Source organism: Pan paniscus, chromosome 5 (genome assembly GCF_029289425.2).
Source record: "Pan paniscus chromosome 5, NHGRI_mPanPan1-v2.0_pri, whole genome shotgun sequence".
Lineage (NCBI taxonomy): Eukaryota > Metazoa > Chordata > Mammalia > Primates > Hominidae > Pan > Pan paniscus.
This window is the reverse complement of record NC_073254.2, coordinates 41888312-41908780: the sequence shown is the minus strand read 5'-3', so window position 1 is coordinate 41908780 and position 20469 is coordinate 41888312. Positions and strand designations below refer to the sequence as shown.

General features: G+C 46.2%; 1 protein-coding gene across 1 annotated transcript; it reads right to left on the bottom strand.

Moving 5' to 3' along the window:
• Positions 1-7199: 7199 nt before the first annotated feature.
• PRSS16 (serine protease 16) lies at positions 7200-15909 on the bottom strand. Its single transcript, XM_003810935.4, has 12 exons — positions 15840-15909; positions 15599-15765; positions 14701-14800; positions 14416-14545; positions 12839-12962; positions 12526-12603; positions 12381-12428; positions 11605-11895; positions 10696-10837; positions 8777-8956; positions 8518-8663; positions 7200-8402 (listed from the first exon to the last, which is right to left on the bottom strand). The coding sequence occupies exons 1-12, from the start codon at positions 15907-15909 to the stop codon at positions 8334-8336; spliced, it is 1545 nt and encodes a 514-aa protein (XP_003810983.1). The 3' UTR covers positions 7200-8333.
• Positions 15910-20469: the final 4560 nt, after the last annotated feature.

Genomic DNA, 20469 nt, shown 5'->3' with positions numbered 1-20469 from the left:
ACTTTTGCTTCCACTGTCACATCTCCTTCTCTGACAATGATCCCTCTTAAAAGGATCCTTGTGATTACAATGCCCAATCCAGGTAATTGAGGGTAATCACCTCATTTCATAATCCTTAATTTAATCACAGCTGCAAAGTTCCTTTTGCTGTGAAAGATAACATATTCACAAGTTTCACTATCACAGGCCACAAGGGAACTTTTTAGGATCATGGAAATGTTCTCTACTTTGATTGTGGTAGTTGTTACATGTATGTATAAATATGCCAAAACATCAAATTGTACACGTTATCATATATAAATCATCCCATAATACAGTTTTTTTTAAACTAAAAATCATAATCTTGCAAAACTGTTTTGGATTCTGTTTTTTCCACATAACAATATCTCATCAGCAACTACCAGACATAGAATAACAACTAATTATTGCATTCTAAAGAGTGGAGAAATCAGTAAATATTTGCTAAATTAATACATATTCATGTACTATTTTATGCTGTTAGGCAGAAAATGCGTTGTCCTCCTTTGTAGCAGAAAACTATAGCTGTCATCATCTCTCCGACTTTCAAGTTTCTCAAAGTCTCCTTCTTGTATGCATTCCCTCCTTCAATGATGCAAACAGAACATTTCAGGTTCAACTTCTGCTTAATATGCCAACTCTTTTGAAAATGAGCTCTGATTTTGCCAACTGTAAAGTGTTATTAGCTAGATTTTTAAATACTGATAAAATAGTGATTCCAAGTTACATTGTGAAGTGATGAAGGCAAATTGCAACACGATGTGTTCTTTTATAAAAAGAGACGGTCACAGTAACTCAACGCCTGTAATCCCAGCATTTTGGGAGGCCAAGGTGTGTGGATCACTTGAGGCCAGGAGTTCAAGACGAGCTTGGCCAACATGGTGAAACCCTGTCTCTACTAAAAATACAAAAAATTAGCTAGACATGGTGGCAGATACCTGTAGTCCCAGCTACTCGGGAGGCTGAGGCACAAGAATCGCTTGAACCTAGGAGGCAGAGGTTGCAGTGAGCCGAGACGGTGCCACTGCACACCAGTCTGGGCCACAGAGCCAGACTCTGTCTAAATAAATAAATAAATAGAAAACAAGAGAGAAAACAAGAATTTGTATAAATATTGGAAAGGATACATAAGCAACTATGCACAGAGTTTACCTATGGACATTGGAAATGATTTCTGGGTGGATGAGATATAAGAAGAGACTTTTTACTGTATCTTTTTATGCTTTTTAACTTTGCAATGTGAATATATTTCTTTTCTTTACTTTTTGAGACAGAATCTCGCTCTGTCGCCCAGGCTGAAGTGCAGTGTCGTGATCTCGGTTCACTGCAACCTCCGCCTCCCAGGTTCAAGCGATTCTCGTGCCCCAGCCTCCCGCGTAGCTGGGACTACAGGTGTGTGCCACCACACCCAGCTAATTTTTATATCTTTAGTAGAGGCGGGGTTTCGCCATGTTGGCCAGGCTGATCTCGAACTCCTGACCTCAAGTGATCCACTTGTCTCGGCTTCCCAAAGTGCTGGGATTAGAGGCGTGAGCCACTGTGCCCACCGTATTTCTTACCCCAAGATTAAACTTTAATTAGACGTTTACAAAATAATGTCTTTTACATGTCGTCTCAGTTTAAAATGAAGTTTTTGGTTTCTTTTTTTTTTTTTTCCTAGTGTGTTGATGTTAATGAAAATTGTTCACATATGTCATTTTAAAATCCTATTTCATGTGATCCGGTGAAAACCCAAGTGTGGAAGTGATTGGAAGTGCAGATGGCTTTACAATTTCTTCTCAGATGGAGACAATTCACATAGGCCAATTTTCTATGTATGAAGATGGAAATAAAAGCAAATACCTAAATTGTGAGGGAACAGCCATCGGATGCTACAGATTTATTGGGGACGTTGTTAAATCTTGGAGAGGACTTGCGAGACCACAAAGTGTTCCTAGGCAGGGACAAACGGGAATCTATGACCGAATTCTAACCAGTTGAGCTAACCAGCCACAGCAAATAGAATCTTTTTTTTGTCTTTCACAAGTTTAATGTGAAACAATGTTTCAAAAAGTTTTGTCTAAAACAAAACTGGAAATTGTTTAACGCTAGTTCCCCTTCCCTTAGCACACACGCCTTACCTTACTCAATTTTACTTAAAAACAAAAATGAAGGCCTCCATCTTAGCTCTCACATGTTACCTCTTCTTTTTTTTTTTTTTTTTCCGCTCTTATCAGCTAGGCTGGAGTGCAGTGGCACGATGTTGGCTTTCTGCAACCTCTGCGCGCCGCCCCCCCCCCCACTCCCCACCGCGGGTTCAAGCGATTCTCCTGTCTCAGCCTCCCGAGTAGCTAGGATTACAGGCGCTCGCAACCACGCCCGGCTAATTTTTGTATTTCTAGTAGAGACGGGGATTTTACCATGTTAGCTAGGCTGGTCTCGAACTCCTGAACTGAAGTGATCCGCCCACCTCGGTCTCCCAAAGGGCTGGGATTACGGGCGTGAGCCACCGCCCTCGCCCACATTTCTTCTTTTGAAAGACTGTGTTTCCAGTTCAGTAGTGGCGATATAGAGCTTACTTTCGGAGAAACTGGAAGCAGAATTCACAGGAGATGTGATCAACAAAAGTGGTAAAGAACTAATTCTCCTCATGTGGCCGGTAAGAGGATCAAACCCACGACCTTTAGAGTAATTAACACAACACTCTAAGCAACCGAGCTAACCGGCCGGCGGGACAAGAATTGTGGCCCCTTCGCTATATGCAAAGGATAACAAAATGATTTTTTTCTCTGTTCTCTTTAACTCTTTTTTTCCTTGCAGGGAAAAAAAATCCCCAAACGTGAAACAACCAAAAACAATTTTTAAAAATCTTCACATTCTTCCTATTGCATTCTCTTCATCAAGAAGATAGAAAAAAGAAAAGAGAAAAGGTCAACATTTGGCCCAGAGAACCCTGCTTCTTACGTGGAAACCTAGTCTTTCTTAAACAGCCGATTCTTGGCTGGGTGCGGTGGCTCACTTGGTCTCAAACAACAACTTGCTGATTCTGACTCGAAAAAATTCAAGTTCCCGCGCAGGCTTCCTTCTCCCATCCGGGAAAGGCCCGGGAGTAAACGCCAAGCTGCTCCAACTCTGAGACTGCAGCGAATGGATCAGGGAAGCAACCACGAAGCCACCGCAGAGTTCACAGGACCCGGCTCCCTCGCGCGGGGTGCGGATTCCTTTTCACTCTTGGAGACGCTTGCCCGGCAGGTGGGCTCTTCCCTGAGGCCTCGGAACCAGGGAATTTGCAGCCTCTCGCCGCCTGGACTCGGGGTGGTTCTCCGGTCACCGCGACCCTGAATGGTCCTGGGCGGATGGGTTTTATTTTTGTTTTTGTTTTTTGTATTTATTTATTTATTTATTTATTGAGACGGAATTTTGCTCTTGTCGCCCAGGCTGGAGTGCAATGGCGCGACCTCGCTCACTGAACCTCCGCCTCCTGGGTTCAAGCAATTCTCCTGTCTCAGTCTCCGGAGTAGCTGGGATTACAGGCGCCCGCCACCACACCCAGCTAATTTTTGTATTTTTTAGTAGAGACGGGGTTTCACCATGTTGGCCAGGCTGGTCCTGAACTCCTGACCTCAGGTAATCCCGCAGGTGGAGACGGCCTGTCTCCAGAACTCTGAGTTCTCCCCGTCTCCGGGCACGACCAAGACCCCCAAATCAATGCCAGGAGGAACTCGAGGCCAGGGCGCATCCAGAGTCAGGGGCATTTCCCTTAAGAGAAACATCAAGATTTGGGAAAAGGTGTAGGCATTGAGGCTCAAGTTGGGCAAATTCAGAGGAGGGAGGCAGGAGACACCTTGGCCCTGCCAGGTGCAGAGCAGCCTGCCCTTTTACTCTGGCTATGGAGATAATGTTTAAAACTGCCCCCGGGCCGGGCACGGTGGCTCACGCCTGTAATCCTAGCACTTTGGGAGGCCAGGTGGGTGGATTACGAGGTCCAGGAGTTCAAGACCAGCCTGGCCAACAAGGTGAAACCTCGTCTCTACTAAAAAATACAAAAATTACCTGGGCATGGTGGCAGGCCCCTGTAATCCCAGTTACTCGGGAGGCTGAGGCAGAATTGCTTGAACCCAGGCGGCAGAGGTTGCAGTGACCCAAGATCCACTACTGCACTCCAGCCTGGGTGATAGAGTGAGACTCCGTCTCAAAAAACAAAAACAAAACTGCTCCTGGGGATGGTTGGAGTTGATTCCCAGTGGCTGCAGAAAAATGTTTAATTCAGGAGGGACGCGAGTGTGTGTGTGTGTGTGTGTTTGTGTGTAATTTTAATTTTAACGAATTTGATGTTAACAAAGGCATGTACCACCAGGCAGGTTTTCCTAAGGAAAAATGATAGTCTTGAATTTGGTTGGCAGAAGACCCATAACTACAGCATTAGTTAGGAATTTTAATTTTTGAGAGTGCTTGACCTTGTATCAAAAACTTCCTCCAACCTCTTTGGCCAACACACACACATATGCACACACATACATGCCATGTGTTCCAGGCCACATTACAGCCCTAGTAGTGAAATAAAAGCTTTGAACATAAATTTAGATGAGTAGGTTTAAATATGAGTTTTATTGCCTTTGTTTCTGTGAGATGCTCAATCATCTGAGATTTCATCGTTCTCGTCTGCAAGCTATAAGAGTCTAGTTTTGCATTTTTTTTTTTTTTTGAGAAGGAATTTTGCTCTTGTCGCCCAGGCTGGAGTGCAGTGGCATGGTCTCAGCTCACTGCAACCTCCACCTCCCGAGTTCAAGCAATTCTCCTGCCTCGGCCTCCCAAGTAGCTGGTATTACAGCGCTGGGCACTACACCTGGCTAATTTTCTACCTGTAGTAGAGATGGGGTTTCACCATGTTGGCCAGGCTGGTCTTGAACTCCTGACCTCAGGTGATCCACCCACCTTGGCCTCCCAAAGTGCTGGGATTACAGGCATGAGCTACCATGCCCGGCCGAGATCTTCTTGTTTTAACTGTGCTGTTTACTTAAAAATACTCCAGACTCTCTCTTAAAAGTAACTTCCCACATTCTACAAGTACGGTAACTCACTTATCCCAGGTACAGGTAAGATTTCCATTTAAAGTCTCTGGAAACTGACCAAATTTCTACAAAATATTGAAAATCACTTAGTGAGTATTGGTAGAGACCATGGAAGTCTGCGGCACTTAAGCCAGGGGTTGCACCCATCTCTCCCCTTCCCAACATGTTGTAGAAGTCTCACTCTAGACATGAAGGGTAGTCTGTGAGGACCAGTAACTCTCATTGCTCCTGTGAGCCCCACTCCTACTCCTTGGCAAGGCAGTTCCACTCCAAGAGGGCCAGAGTAGGCCCTGAGGACAGGAAGGACTGGTGGCTTCTATTCCCACTTCCCTAAAGCTCCAACTCTGTGTTAAAGAGGTTCTGCCCTAGTAGGTATGGCAAACCTTGACGACTGGCTGCTTGGGGCCCCTGCGTGAAGGGGTTGACTTTATTTGGAGTAGAACATGGAAAAATCTGGCCTAAGGGCAATGCTGAAAATAGAGGTCACAGTGAAGAGTAATCAGGGAAAGCTGACAGCTCAAGGATACTAACAGAAGCATGCAAGTTAATATATTTAATTTAGAAATCAACCAGAAATTTAAAAATGACATCTAGGGATGGCTGAAGGGCACCCTACCCTTGTGCATGTGCACAGTCATCGAGACCACCCACTCATCTCTGGCGGTCTGGAAGACTGAATACATGCATAAGGGTGGGCTTGCTCAGAAAAGACCAGAAAGGTTACTGTCTCTGGCTGAATGCACAGTAGACTTGTAAACTCCCTGAACTTAGAGAGCAATCCCCAAGCCACATGAGATCCAACAGACAAAGGTTGAGAATTGAATATACAAATGGATAATGGCCAAACTAAAAGTAAAAGTAGACTTCTGACCTACAACCTGCAGTAACCAGCCCAGAAAGCCAACCTACTATTACAGTAACCAGTCCAGGAAGTCAAGCTGCTATCTGTAGCAAACAGTAGAGGAAGACAAGCAATAATACCCCTGTACCGATTGGCTCCAAATGGCCAGCACTTACTAAATATAATAACTCACAATTCCTTAATTTTTGTTCTTGCTTTCAACTTAGGACCAATGAGGGAAAGCCATACATGTACTCCCAACCAATCACATATGATGCCCCTCTTCTAGTTAGCCTGCCCACAGCTTCCCCATGCCACAGCTTCCAGTTAAGGCATACCTAGAACCTTCTCTTTTTTCCACTATAGTGCTTTCCCACTCCTCTGCCTGTTGTGAGTCTCTGCCAAACACAAGTGATGATGGTGGATTCTCTTGGTATAGCAAGTTCTGAATAAATAGCCTTCACTTCTTATCTTGTTGGTGGTGGTATGGGTTGAACTGTGTCCCACCTTCTCCCCAAAAAAGATATATTGAACTCCTTATCCCCAGTACCTCAATCTGTGATCATATTTGGAATCAGGGTATTCACAGAGGTAACCAACTTAAAATCAGATCAACAGGCTGGGCCTAGCCCAAGATAACTGGTGTCCTCATAAAAGCGGAAATTTGGACACATGGATAGGCACATGCAGAAGGAAGGTGATGTGAAGGCACACAGGGAAAATGGCCATGTGACTGGAGTAATGCATCTACAGGCCAAGGAACACAGGAATGCTGGCGAACACCAGAAGCCAGAAGAAGCACAGAAGCATTTTCTATTTGTCTTTCTAATCTCCTTCTGTTTCTCTCAACATCTTCATTTCTATCTCTGTGTTTTTGTCTGTTTCTCTGTTTATCTTTCTGTCCTTCAATCTGTGTTTTCGTTTCTGGCTCTCCGTCAGTGTCTTTGTCTCTCCTCTCTCTCTTGCTCTGCCCTGGCTATTTCCACTGCTCTATTTTTGACTCTCATTTTTGGTCAAGGAAGGATTAGAAGGAAAGGAAGGATTCTCCCCTAGAGCTGTGAGAAAGAGAATGGCTCTGCTGACACCTTGATTTCAAACTTCTAGACACAAAAACATATAATACATACTGCAAGTTTCCATTTATATAAAGATCAAGAACAGGCAGAACTAATGTGTAGTGGAGATTGACTCTGGTATGACAGCATGAGGAGGTTGCCTCTTACCCACAAGGAAATATGAAACTGGATAAAACTCTAAAACTACCATCTCTGTGCATACAAAGACATACAAAAAGCTGAGAAGTATTTATTGCTGAAAATAATTGATCTTTAGGAAAGAACAGTGCAAATCTATGGCAGGTTCTTGTCACAGCTAACATAGCCTAAGCAGGCACCCTTGGGATTAGCCCTATCCTCCCAGGCCCTGGAAGAAGGAATCTCCACCAGAATCATGAATCCCTAGAGTTGGAAGCTGGAAGTACCAGGGAGTGATATTTGATTGTGGGAAAAGATGGTGAGTGAAGGGTGTGGAAGGAAGGCTAAATAAGAGAGATAGAGAAGGAAAAGATTAAGTGACAGGAAGAGAAATAGAGACACAGAAGAAGAGCATCAGAGACAGAAATACAGCCTCAGGGAGACAGAGAGATTGAGGACACAGCAGAGGAGAGACAGAAATAGAGCCTCAGGGAGACAGAGAGATTGAGGACACAGCAGAGGAGAGACAGAAATAGAGACAGAGACAGAATGAGAAAGAAAGTGACTAGGAGACACAGAGACCAAAAATGAGAGTCAGAAATAGAGCAGTGGAAATAGCCAGGGCAGAGCAAGAGAGAGAGGAGAGACAAAGACACTGACGGAGAGCCAGAAACAAAAACAGATTGAAGGACAGAAAGATAAACAGAGAAACAGACAGAAACACAGAGATAGAAATGAAGATATTCAGAGAAACAGAAGGAGATTAGAAAGACAAATAGTGACAGGGGAAAGAGAGAGGAAGAGACTGAGGGAAAGGGGTACAGTGAGAGAAACTGAGAAGCAAGGACAGGTTCAGGATCTAAAGTCCAGAAAAAGAAACTTACAGCAAAGCCCCTAACCCAGGAGCTGGAGTGGCAGAATTTGAACCAGAATCTGATCAGCAGGGCGAGGGCACCAGCATAAGTCACATTTGTTTGACATTTAACATTCAAAATACCAATATTTACAATGAGAATAATCATCCACTTATATTTCCATAACTCTCTGCAATAAAGCACTTTAAGTTGGGAATAAGGATGTTTGCAGACACATGCCAATTACGTGCGGAACAGGTGCTGAATTCCAATTCCTGGGAGTTTCTTCTTTCAAAACAAGCTGCTTTCTTTTGTTCAGTGAACAAGTATGTCCAGGACTGAGGTGACCATGCAGGGAGTGGAAAGGGTATGAGATTCAGACTTCACCCTTAATCTGGCTCTCCTTTGCCAGCTTGAGCCAGGTCTGTAGCTGCTGGAAGATGTTCTGTGGGGAGGTGGGAAGAATTTGAAAGTCAGATTTCAGCACCAGCAGAAGAAGGGAACATGCAAGTGATTATTCAAATGAGAATGCAAATGATTCAGAGCCTTTTTTCTCTTACCTGGCGCCCTAGGCGGAGGCTGGGGGAGTCTGAGGGCCTCTCAGGTGCCATGTCCAAGCAGTGGGAGCCAGTGCGGATAAGAAGAGTTGATTCTGAGGATCCTAAAGCCTGTGTTACACTTAGCACATGCCAGGGGTCTGTGTCCCCTGGAAAGAAAGGATAGGATGGGGCTAGGTAGATGGGTGCTGGGAGAGGATGAGGCTATGTTGAGCTGGGGCTAGGTGGAGGCTTAGCAGCCAGGTTTTGATAGCATGCTCACCATTAACAAACAGCACTTTGTTAGCCCCAGGGGTCTGGCCACCGTAGTAGGAGTTCGTCTGAGCCACAGCCTGGGCTACTGACAAGGCTGAGAGCCCAAACACCTGCTCACATAGGTCTAGCTGGGAGGGCAGTGCTGGGAGCTGGGAGAAAGGACATCTGGGATTCTCACAGGTGACATCTGTGTAGGGAGATACCTGTAAGTGTGGGTATACAGGCAGCCCACCACTCTCCTTCAATAATCATTTTCAAAGCTTTCCTCAGTGATGACCAGAACATTTCTAATACTCCCTTCGAGGAGTTTACAGTCCTGGCAGACAGACTCACACAGTCCCCTGACAGTGATAGCCCACAGTGATTAGGGCTGTGATGGAAAAAGGCCACAAGGCAGGGATCCCAGAGGAAACATGATGGGCTCACGGAAAGCATCCTGCAAAGGATAAGACCTTGAGAGATTAGTAGAACTGAGCCAAACAAAGATAGAGAAGGAAGGCATAGTAAATAGAGGAAATAGCACGTGCAAAGGTCTGGAATGCTCGGAGCTCAAATTGTATTATGTCTCCCCTGCTTAAAACCCATAGCTCACTGTGCTTTCAGGGTAAAGATAACTTCTGTAACATCAGATTAATTCATCCCTTCCCTCCCTATTTGTTGACCACCTACCAGGTGCTCAGATAAATGTTGTACAATGTTGGGCACATGGTGGCAACCAAGACAGCTCCAGGCTCTGCTGTCACAGGACTCAGTCCAGAGGGGAAGACAGGCAATAAAAAATGTATTATGACAGGCTGTGTAAAATGCTAAGGAGAACACAGAGCTATCGAAGTCGGAGGTGGCAAGGCTGACTTATCTTGAGGGATCATGGCTTCCTGAGGGAGGCCACCCTATTGAGACTTGAAGATGAATAATCCAAGCAAAGTGAACAGCATGTACAAAGTTCCTAAGATGTTAGGAAGACTAATGTATTAAGAGGGTTAAAATATGTAAAGCCTTATAATAATAACAATAGCAAGAGGTTTATGGAATACTTACTGTAGACCTGCATTATTCTTAGAATGCTACAAATATTACCTCTAGTCCTTGAAACAACCCTATGAGAGAAATACTGCTTGTATTCCCACTTTATAGATGTGGAAACAGGCATAGAGAAGTAAGTCACTTGCCCAAGTTTGCCCAAGATTACGAGTAGAAAATGGAGCTGGAATTTGAACATTTAATTTACCATATGTAGTATTTGGGACATGCTTATACTAAAAAAAATCTGTTGTATATCTGAAATTCAAATTTAACTGGGCATCCTGTATTGTATCTGGCAACACTACCCTGGGGTCTTTGAGGAGCTGTGGTTTTGAGTACAGGAGGGACAAGGTTATATTTACAAGGATCTCTGTGGATGCTATGAAAAAGTTGGATTGTACAGAGGAAGTGAAAACCATGAGACCAGAGAAGCGGCTGGGAAGGGATCCAGGCAAGAAAGAATGGAGGTTCCCAGCAGGACAGCAGAGGTAGGCATAGAAAGCACAAGGGATGGACTACAGAGTTGTCCATGCAGAGTGAGGAGGACTCAGTAATTGACAGGCTAGCTAGAAAATGGGAAGGAAGCAACTAAAACAAGGCTCAAGTTTCTAGTCTGGTGGATGGGGAAAGGGGGCCATCCCTGGAATGGGGACACAGAGAAAGAACAGGCTGAAGGGAAGATCACTCAAGTGGAGACCTCAGTGTGTGCGTGAGGAGGCATGTGAGGGCCAAGCACATGTGCACACTAGTATGGCTTCCACCTTCTCCAGCCCAACATCTGCAGGTTACACAGTGCCTGAGAGCTGGATCGAAATGAGTCCAGACCACCTGTAAGATGACTTCTCTGGGCATAGTAAAAAGGTTGTTTGAGGGGACAAAGTTAGGGTTAGGCTAGTCACTTACAGAAGCCGAACTCGGTACATGTCTGATACAACCACTGCCGGTCACCCACACCAGACAGTTGAGGTTCTGTGCTCCTCAGCTGTGCCACTGTCTCTGCTCGGGAAAAGCTTAAACACTTCTGGCCCAGGCTGTGCAAGACAATCTAGGGAACAATGTACATACATAAGACATAAATTCCTCCTCTCTTCCCAGCAAGCCAGGGTGCAGAGGCCTATGTCCCCAGAGGTCAAAAGTCAGAAATAGAAGGGTGAGTTCCTGAGTTCTCCTGGGAGTCAGTGGTCAGAGGGGGTGGATGCCTGGGTCCTTGTGAGTTAGAGATCAAGGCACTAGAAGACTGAGACCTTATTACCTGTGAGAGCTTGGGCAAGTGATAATCTTTCAGACTTCAGTTTCCTTTTCTGTAAGTGGCGATAATAATAGTGCCTATCTCTTGAGAACTTAATGAAATAATATATGTGAAGCACTTTATACAGCACTTGGTCCAGACAGTGCTGGAAAAGCGACAGCTGGATTGCAGTTGTGGATTTAGAGGCTGCAGTCCCAGGTACCTAGGAGAACCCTATCCCCAGAGATAACATTTTTTCATTCATTCTAAAAATACTAAGTGAGAATTTGCCATGTGCCAGGCACTCCTGCAGGCCCCCCAAAAGAGAACAGGACAAGATAGGCAAAATAGGTAATAATCGCAGTCTCTAACATTCGCACACTGTGTGCCAGGCTCCCAGCTGATTGCTCTACATGACCCGCCTCATTTCATCTTCCCATCGGCCCTGTGAAGTGTTATCCCCATTTTACAGATGAGAAAACGAAGTTTCAGAGAAGGTTCTCGCTTGCCCAAGATCACACAACGGAAGTGGGGCAGGAATCTTTGTCCGCTAACTCCTCCCAGCTGTGCCAGGGAGTGCTCACCTGCACCGCCCGACGAAGCCCGCAGTAGGGCGTGGAGTGGCTGCGGTTGCCCCCGCCCCCGAGGAGAAGTCCGCAGAGCTGTCGCACGCTTAGCGGCGCTCCCGTCTGCCCATCATACTGCACTACACCTCCCACCAGTGCCTGCAGCGCCCCCAACAGCTCCGCCTGGTTTTCAGCGCGGCCCAGGGGTCCGCAAGCGCTCAGCTCCGTCTGCAACGCTGCTTGAGCCGCCCCACCCGAGCGCAGCCGCCGCTCCACTTCAGCGAAGGCGACGGACACCGCCGCCCGGCACTGTGGGAAGCAAGAGGCGATGTCCGCCAAGACTTAGGCTGGGCCTCGGCTTTCCCTACCCAGGACCTGCGTCCTCCTTGGGTTCCCCACTTTCCCCTAGCGGGACTCAGAGGGTGCAGACCTAGCTCTTGGCCCAGGCCCCCGCCCCCAGGCCCCCGCCCCCAAGCCCCTGCCTCGCAGCCCTCCTTCTCGGGTCGTCCCTGCAGGCCCCGTCCTCCATTGTGGCCCCGCCCCACCTTGAGCCTCACCTCCGGATAGGATTGTCCCTGCCCAAACCCCGCCCTCTCTGGGGAGCGCCTCTTTTCCCGGTGCCCCGCCTCTTCGTCAGCTCCCGCCTTCTTCCAAAACCTGCGTATTCCCCCGAGCTCCGACCTTCCTTAGACCCCGCCACGTTGCAGGTTTCGCCCTTCTCTGGCCTCCTCTTCCCTGGCATCCGAGGCCTCTTTTCCCTCCCAGTCCCCCTCGGACTAGGCCCCACCTCCTACCTCCAGGGACCCGCCGATCGCGGTGCTCATTAGGCTTCGGGATACCACCTGTGGGCGGACCGCAGAGGAAGGTATCCGGAAGTGTCAAGGGACTCCGCCCGCTGGGACCCCTCCCCGTCCCGCACCTGCTGCCCGCCATCCTTACGTCATTATACTCGGAGAAATCCAGCACGGCCCGCACCGGGGCGGAGGAGGCGACCGACGCGAAAATGAGATGGGGGAACTAAGGGAGGAGACGCCGTCAGCCTGCGGGCTGAGGGGTTAGAATCGCATATCTTTCTGCCTCTGTGTCACTTACTCGCTGTGTAATCTTGGGCTCTTGTGAGGACAGCTTGTGCAAAATTCTTTGGGGGCGGGAGGAAGGTAGGGGCGTGGTGGGAGGGTATTCCTATTATCTGAGACTGGGGCCCTGGAGTCCGAGTTCCCTCCCCCCAGCCCACCCGGAGGAGTCGCAGGACCTTCAGCCGGGCCCAGGCGGCCAAGGAGCCGGCATAGGAGCCTCCGAAGCAGATCCAGGGGCTGGAGGAGGAGATGTTAAAGAGGCGGGAAAGTGCCAGGTGGGCAGAGACCACATCAGCCAGCCTAGGATCAAAGGGGGGACTCGGTCGGTCCTCATCGCTGGGAATCCCTGAAGATTTCCCCATTCTGGGGGAAACCCGGATCCAGAGACATGAATGGGTGAATCTGGCCAGAAACCAGGGCCGTTTTCTCATGACGTGTTTCCAAGTGTTCTCCAAGCCACATACACTTCCCAGAACATGTGTGCCTAGGCCAAGGGAGACCCTGTCCTCGTCCACTTTCTAGAAAGCCACCACCCTCTTTCCCTTCTCGTTTTAGGTAAGAGAGGAAAAATTTCCAAGTCAGTTTAGATGAAAACCTGACAAATGTAGGGAAGGGTTGAGGGCACTCAAGGAGGGTTACTAAGAGGAGAAGGAGGGGTCCTAACCTGATGAGTTGCAAGGTATTGGGAGAGCGAACAGACACAAAGAGAAATGGAGAGTGAAGTTTGGATATGTCTAACATCCTCTTTCTCCTCCCAAGGGCTTTCTTTCTTCCCTAACCTTTCTGAATGGCTTGCAGTTGGTACCATCCTGTTGCAGTTAGAAAACCGTTTCGCTTGTAGAAAAGATTAAGATGCAGAGAGACAGAGATGGAGACAAAGAGGCACAGATGTGGATACAGAGACGGAGAAAATGAGACAGGCAAACAGACTGTTACAGACACAGACAGAGATACCAATGAGGAAAGAAAAAGCTAAGTTCTGTAAGAATAAAGCAGATGAAAGAAACAAAAAGCAGGTGAAGTAAAGTTGGAAAAATGGTGGGGGTCATTAATAGGAGTGAGATGCACTGAAGGAGGCTGGGGTGAGAGGCATAAAAACATCTAGGGGAAGGCCACGCCATGCAGAGGGATGAGTTCAAAGGCTCAAGGCAGGAATGTGCGTGTAAGTCTGGAGGACAGTGAGGACTTCAATGTAGCTGGAGCCCAGTGAAAGTGAGAGAGTATAGGTCAGAGTTAACTAGAGGCCAAAACCCATTGGACTCCATGGCGACTGTAAAAGCTTTGACTTTACTCTGAAGTCAAATACAGTCAAAATTGCTTTACTTCTGAAGCAATACAGAAGACGTCTGAGGGACTTAAGCCAGGGAGGATCATGACCTGGTTTATGCTCTAACAGAATTACTCTGATTTCCACCCGGAAGTCAAGGGCAGAGCAGGGAAAATGGTGAGAATGCTGTGGCCGTAATCCAGGTAAGGAATGCTGGTGGTCTGCACAGTGATACAGTGGCTTACTTCAGACAGAGACACAGAAATAGAAAGAACACAGGATAAGAGAAAGACAGATAGGGAGAGTCAGAGACCCAGAAATGGAAAGAGAAAAAACAAGACCCTATGAAAGACAGAAGAAAACAGAGGGAACCAGAGACTCAGAGGTTGACTTCAGACAGTGGAGGAGAGAGACACAGATGCAGACATGCCAAAGCACAGACATTCCTGTCCTTTGATCATAAACACTTTCCCTTCCTCCACTCACGCAAGGCGGCTGGACAAGAAGCGGAGCTGGGCCATTTCCAGGCCTCCAGCAGGTATACTCAGGCCATAAAATCTGTGTTCCAGGCTTATCACCAGGGCGCCCCAGGCTGGGGCCAAGGCTGCGGGATGGCCTGTGAAGAGTGTATGGGTGGGGGGTGGTGGGGGGTGAGATGCAAGTTGAGTTTAAGCCCTTGCACTCCTCAGGTCTCACAGCATTGCAATATGCAGCTCCCCTTCCTGGTCCCCACCAGCATCCCAACTCCTTTCCCCCAACATTGCCTCTTACCTCTCATCACTGAGCCAGGCCCAAGGCTGCCCTCACCCCCCAGAAGCAGGAATATGGGTCCATCCTGGCCAACCCAATGTTGGTCATTCACCCAGTAACGCTGAGAGGTGGGATGGGGAAGAAGAAATGGCACTGTGAGAGTCCTGACTTATTCTCAATTCCTCATTTGTTCCAGTCTCTCTTCCTAGTGGATCTTTCCTTATGTACTTAACAGTGTCTGAAATGAGCTTGTTTATTTACTTGCTCACTTTTCCCCTGTTCATCTCCTCATCTAGAATGCAAAATATACACAAGCAAATTTTTGACCTGGTTTTTCACTCTTATATCCCCAGAACTGAGGGAGTGGCTCTCACATTGAAGGAACTTGCTATTTCTTGAGGTAATAATTGTAAAATAAGAAATAAATGCAGATGGATTTAGGAATAAGATCCAAGTGGGATGATATTTGGAGACTAAATACAGAGGAAGCACTGAAAAATGGCGAATTTGTTCCTTCTTTCGATAGATATCTTTGAGTGCCTGTTGTGAGCTAGGTCTGATTCCAAAGCTGGTTCAAATTTCTGCTACCTACTGAGACCTGGTGGTAGGTTTTGTGTCCAGTCTGGACAGGGACAAGGGGGTAGGGAGGAGCAGTGAATGTGAATGACAGAGAGAAAGAAATGGTGAAGGGCAAGATCTGAGGGACAAAACGAGTGGGACCCCGAGGAGAGGAGAGAGTAAGGCCAAATCTACAAAGGGCAGGAAAAGGGATACTGACAGCAAGCATAACATGAGATTCAAGCAGAGGGATGGGGAGAACTGAGGTGTGGAGAGAGAAAAAAGTGCAGACTGAGGAAGAGATGAGGGAGACTGAGGAGAGGGCAGGATGGGCAGTGGACTCCCCGTCTCCCGGCCTCACCTGTAGGAAGGATCGTCTGTCGGACACGTTGAAGGGGTCCAGCAGTTGCTCCAGCCACCCCACTTTTGGGAGGGCTGCAGCACCTGGCCCCAGGCTCAGGCCCAGGCCCTGGGCAGAGCTCTCCTGAAACTGCTGAATGTGCTCACCCAGGCGCCTAAGAAGGGAGGCTGTGGGACATGGAGGGAAGGAAGTCAGGCTGGCCCCCTTAGGATGCCCTGCTTGACCCTCAGCCTCCTCTTACCTGGAGCCGAGAGTCCCCAGAGGGAAACCAAGAGCAGAGGGCCCAGCCACTGGGCAAGCCAGACGGCCATGGTGTTTGGGACTCTGTTCTCCCCCAGGAGGATCTTTATCTTATCCTCAGCAGCCGGGCCTTAAATCCATCACCTTTCAGCAGAGGCTCAGGTTTCTTTCCTTTCCTGGCAGGTCAAGCGTCTGTAGGAACTGCTAAAGCGGGGCAGGGACGCCAGAGTCTGTACACAGAGGCTGCTGATGCAGCATCGGAACTCCCAGTTTCTTCTCTCTGGGCCTCTCAGTCTGTTCTTCCCTCAGCTCTCAGTAGCCCTCGCTGTCTCAGTCTCCTCCTCTCTGCTCTTCGGTCTACCTTCTCTTTATCTCAGATTCCTCCTTTGCATGCCTTATTGTCCTTCAACCTCTGTCTCTCCCCACCTCAGCACCTCCTCTGGAACCCCAGTTGCCCACTCATTCTCAGTCTTTTCTTTCTGCCCCTCAGCATATCTTCAGTACCCCTCAGTTGTTCCCACACTCAGTCTTTCCGTCTCTTTTTTCTCAGTCCCCCATCTCTTTTTCAGTCTTTCTCTCCATACTCATCTCTTTGTCCCCCAATCTCACCTTGTCTATTTTCCAGCCCCCTCACTTTCTGCTCTGCTTCACTGTCCCGAGCTTCTCTGACCCACAATCTCACACTGTCCATAGACTCCTTACAGTTCTTTGAACATGCCAGGCTTGCTTCTGCCTTAGGGTTCTTATTCTTGTTTTTCCCACCCTATGGATTGTGATTTCCCCATATACCCACGTGGTTTGCTCCCTCACTTCAATTGGATCTTTATTCAAAGGTCATTCATTCAGAAAGGTCTTCCATGGTCAGCTTTTTAAAAATTGCCAAACCTATGGCCCTCTTCTATTCCTTTTCAAACTTTATTCCTAATTCTTTTTCATGGGACTTATCACTGTGAGAAATATTGTACATTTAAAAATTATTCCCATAAATTTAAAAAATATATCCAGAATCTGATGACTTCTCACTACCTTCAGTGCTACCACTGCTAAGCCACCATCATCTCTGACTTCGGATATCATGGAAGGCTTTTAGCTGGTCTCCCTGTTTCTGCCTCATAATTTATTCTACACTCAGCAGACAGAGAGACAGAATTAAATATTAGCCCAATCATTCACAATCATTCACTCCCTGGTTTAGAACACTTCCCTGATGCCCCATCTTACTCAAAGTAAATCTAAAGTTTTGAAAACAGTTTTTAAAACTCTGTATGACCTGGCCCCCTGTTGTATATACTGTCATGATTTCATCTCCTACCCCTCCTGGGTTCACTGCTCCAACTGCATTGGGCTATTTCATATTTCACAAGACTCACTCCTTCCTTAGAATTTTTGCTCTCATTAGGATGCTTTTCCTCCAAATATCTGCAAGTCTTATTTTATCACTTCCTATAGTTAGTTCCCCATTCATATATTTTATCTTACCAAATGGGTTTTACCTGACCACCCTTATAAATGGCACAACACCTGAGACCCTGTCCCCTGATCCTTCTGTTGTCACTCCCTGATAGTGATGACATTTTATTGCATTTCTCTCCCAAACCATTCCCCAGGAAGTAAGCTTATTGTGGGAAGCAATTTTGTCTGTTTTGTTCACTGGTGTACCCATAACACCCAAACTACTTCAAGGCACTTGATAGGTTCTCAATGAATATGCAATGAGCAAAAGGCTATATGGATAAATTGATTAATTAATGAATTAGTTTTCTGCTCAGGAAAGAATTCCCTAAGAATGTGACCTAAGAGTTGAGGCAAGGGAGTGAGTGGGGAGGGAGGAAGGCAGGGAAAAAAATACTTGAGGTAAGAATGAGGAGCTGGGGGGAGCATGAGGTTATCTGGAGTCAGAGGGTTTCTGGCCCAAGAAAGAGCAGGTGCAAAGACTCTGAGTCACAAACCTGCTTGGCACCACCAAGGAACATCAACAGTTAGTGGGCTGGAAAGTCAATGAAGGCATTTGAATTAGATAAGAAGAGAGAAGTAATCAGAGATTCAACCCTGCTGGCAAGCCATAGAAAGGGCTTTGGCTTTTATTTAAAGATTGATATATGGCCGGGCGCAGTTGCTCACGCTCGTAATCCCAGCACTTTGGGAGGCCGAGGCAGCTGGATCACAAGGTCATGAGTTCGAGACCAGCCTGGCCAACATGGTGAAACCCTGTCTCTAGTACAATTACAAAAATTAGCTGGGCATGGTGGGGAGGCGCCTGTAATCCCAGCTACTCAGGAGGCTGAGGCAGGAGGATCGCTTGAACCCGGGAGGTGGAGCTTGCAGTGAGCCGAGATCATGCCACTGCACTCTAGCCTGGGCAACAGAGCTAGACTCCATCTCAAAAAAAAAAAAAAAAAAAAAAGACTGATATGTTGCCGTAAGGGTCTTTTAAAACCTTAATACATAAGTAAATTTAAAGTTGGGTGTGGTGGTGCATGCCTGTATTCTCAGCTACTTGGGAGGCTGGGACGAGAGGGCTGGGAGTTCAAAGCTGCAGTACACTGTGATCGAGCCTGTGAATAGCCACTGCACTCCATATTGGGCAACACAGTAAGAACCTATATTTTAAAAAATGTATTAATAAATTTCTAAATTTATTTTTCGATAAATACGAATTTACTTAGTTGTTTTAATTGCTAGACTGGAAAGACAGGGATGTTTATCCCAACTCAATAATAAGACAAATAGCACAATTGGAAATGGAAAAAGGGTTTGAACAGGGATTTCTCCAAAGAAAATACACCAATGGCCAATAAGCACATGACAAGATGCTCAACATCATTAGTCGTTACTAAAATGCAATTATTATTTATTTATTTATTTATTTTTGGAGATAGAGTCTTGCTCTGTCGCCCAGGCTGGAATGCAGTGGCATGATCTTGGCTCACTAAAACCTCTGCCTCCTGGGTTCAAGTGATTCTCCTGCCTCAGCCTCCCAAGCAGCTGGAATTACAGGTGCACACCACCATGCCCGGCTATTTTGTATTTTTAGTAGAGATGGGGTTTCACCATGTTGGCCAGGCTGGTCTCGATCTCCTGACCTCAAGAGATCCACCCACCTCGGCCTCCCAAAGTGCTGCGATTACAGGCGTGAGCCACTGCACCCGGCCACTAAAATGCAAATTAAAACTATGAGATAATCCTTCATACTGACAAAAATGGCTCTGATAAAGATAGGCAATACAAGCATTGGAAATGTAAAAGGAAACAGCCACTGTAGAAGACTCTTGAACTCTTTTTTTTTTTTAAATCACTTTTGTTAGGTATAATTTACATACCATAATACTCACCTGTTTTTAAGTGTAAATTTTAATTTTTTAAGTAGATTTACAGATTTGTTTAACTATTAGCAGAATCCAGTTTTAGAACATTTTCAGTAACCCCCAAAAAGTCTCTTCATGCCTATTTGCAGTGAATTCCCATTTCTATCCCTAGCCATAGACAACCATTAATCTATTTTCTCTATATATTTATTTTCCTTTTTTGAACATTCCGTATAAAAGGAATTCTACAATACATGCTTTTTTATGTCTGGCTTCTTCCACTTAGCATAATGTTTTTGAGGTTCATCCATGTTATAGCAGGTATCAGCATTTCATTTCCTTTTATGGCTGAATAATATTCTGTTTTATGGATATACTATGTTTGAGCTATCTATTAATTGGTTAATGTGCATTTGGTTTATTTCCTCTTTTTGCTATTATGGCTAATGCCACTATGAACATTTGTGTACTAGTCTTTTTGTTGAGATACATTTTCATTTCTCTTGGGTAGATACCTAGATGTGGAATTACCAGAGCATATATTAAAATCAAATTTAACTTTTAAAGAAATTGAACTGAACTGTTTTCCAAAGTGGCTATACCATTTGTTCATGTAATTTCTTAGACTCCAGAAACCTGAACCAAACAGGTAGAAAGTCTCTAATTTCGAACATGAACACGCTGGAAAAGTGAGAACTGAAATACGCCAGGAAAAATCATTGAATAGAGAGGACCAGAGGCTGCCAGATTATCCCTTCAGGCATGAAAGTGAATCTTTTTATTGTGGGCAGTGGTGCCTGCTGCCTGAAGTTCAGTGGGTCAGACCCCTGGTGAGCATAGACATGATGTCCTTCAGGAGGGTCAGAAATTTCCGTGGATTCCGCAGTCAGAAGCTGCAGGTTTGAAAACGTCTGCATCCTTTGTCTACTCCATGAGTAAGATTTAAAACCAAGTTTGTTTGTTTTAATCGAAAATAGATTATTCTTTTTATTGAGGCAGCGGTGGAAGGTGGGAAGGGACTTCTTTCCGGTCTAAGATTATCTACGAGAAGAATGTTGATGAAGTTAATGTTTTCGAAGCAAAGACAAGTCAGTGGAATGATTGGTAGCTTAGTTGGGCTTGAGTGTGGTTCTAGCGCCCAAAAAATTGTGGGTTTGCTTCCAGTACCCGTAACTTCTCTATGGTTTTTGTTCCTCTGAACTGTTCTTAGCAGAAGTCATCTCAATTTGAGCAGTAAAACAAGGGATAAATTATGATGCTCTAGGAAGCTTTAAATCCATCCCCTAGATTGTTTTGCCTTTTTAAACCATTCGCAGCCCAACAGAT

What these genes read in the sequence shown, in the direction of transcription:
- PRSS16 (XM_003810935.4), bottom strand. Translation starts at nt 15,909, where the DNA reads ATGGCCGTCTGGCTTGCCCAGTGGCTGGGCCCTCTGCTCTTGGTTTCC. An exon ending in CTGGGGACTCTCGGCTCCAG is followed by an intron (nt 15,766 to 15,839) that starts GTAAGAGGAGGC and finishes CATGTCCCACAG; the next exon opens with CCTCCCTTCTTAGGCGCCTG. An exon ending in CAAAGTGCTGTTTGTTAATG is followed by an intron (nt 8,664 to 8,776) that starts GTGAGCATGCTA and finishes CTTTCTTTCCAG; the next exon opens with GGGACACAGACCCCTGGCAT.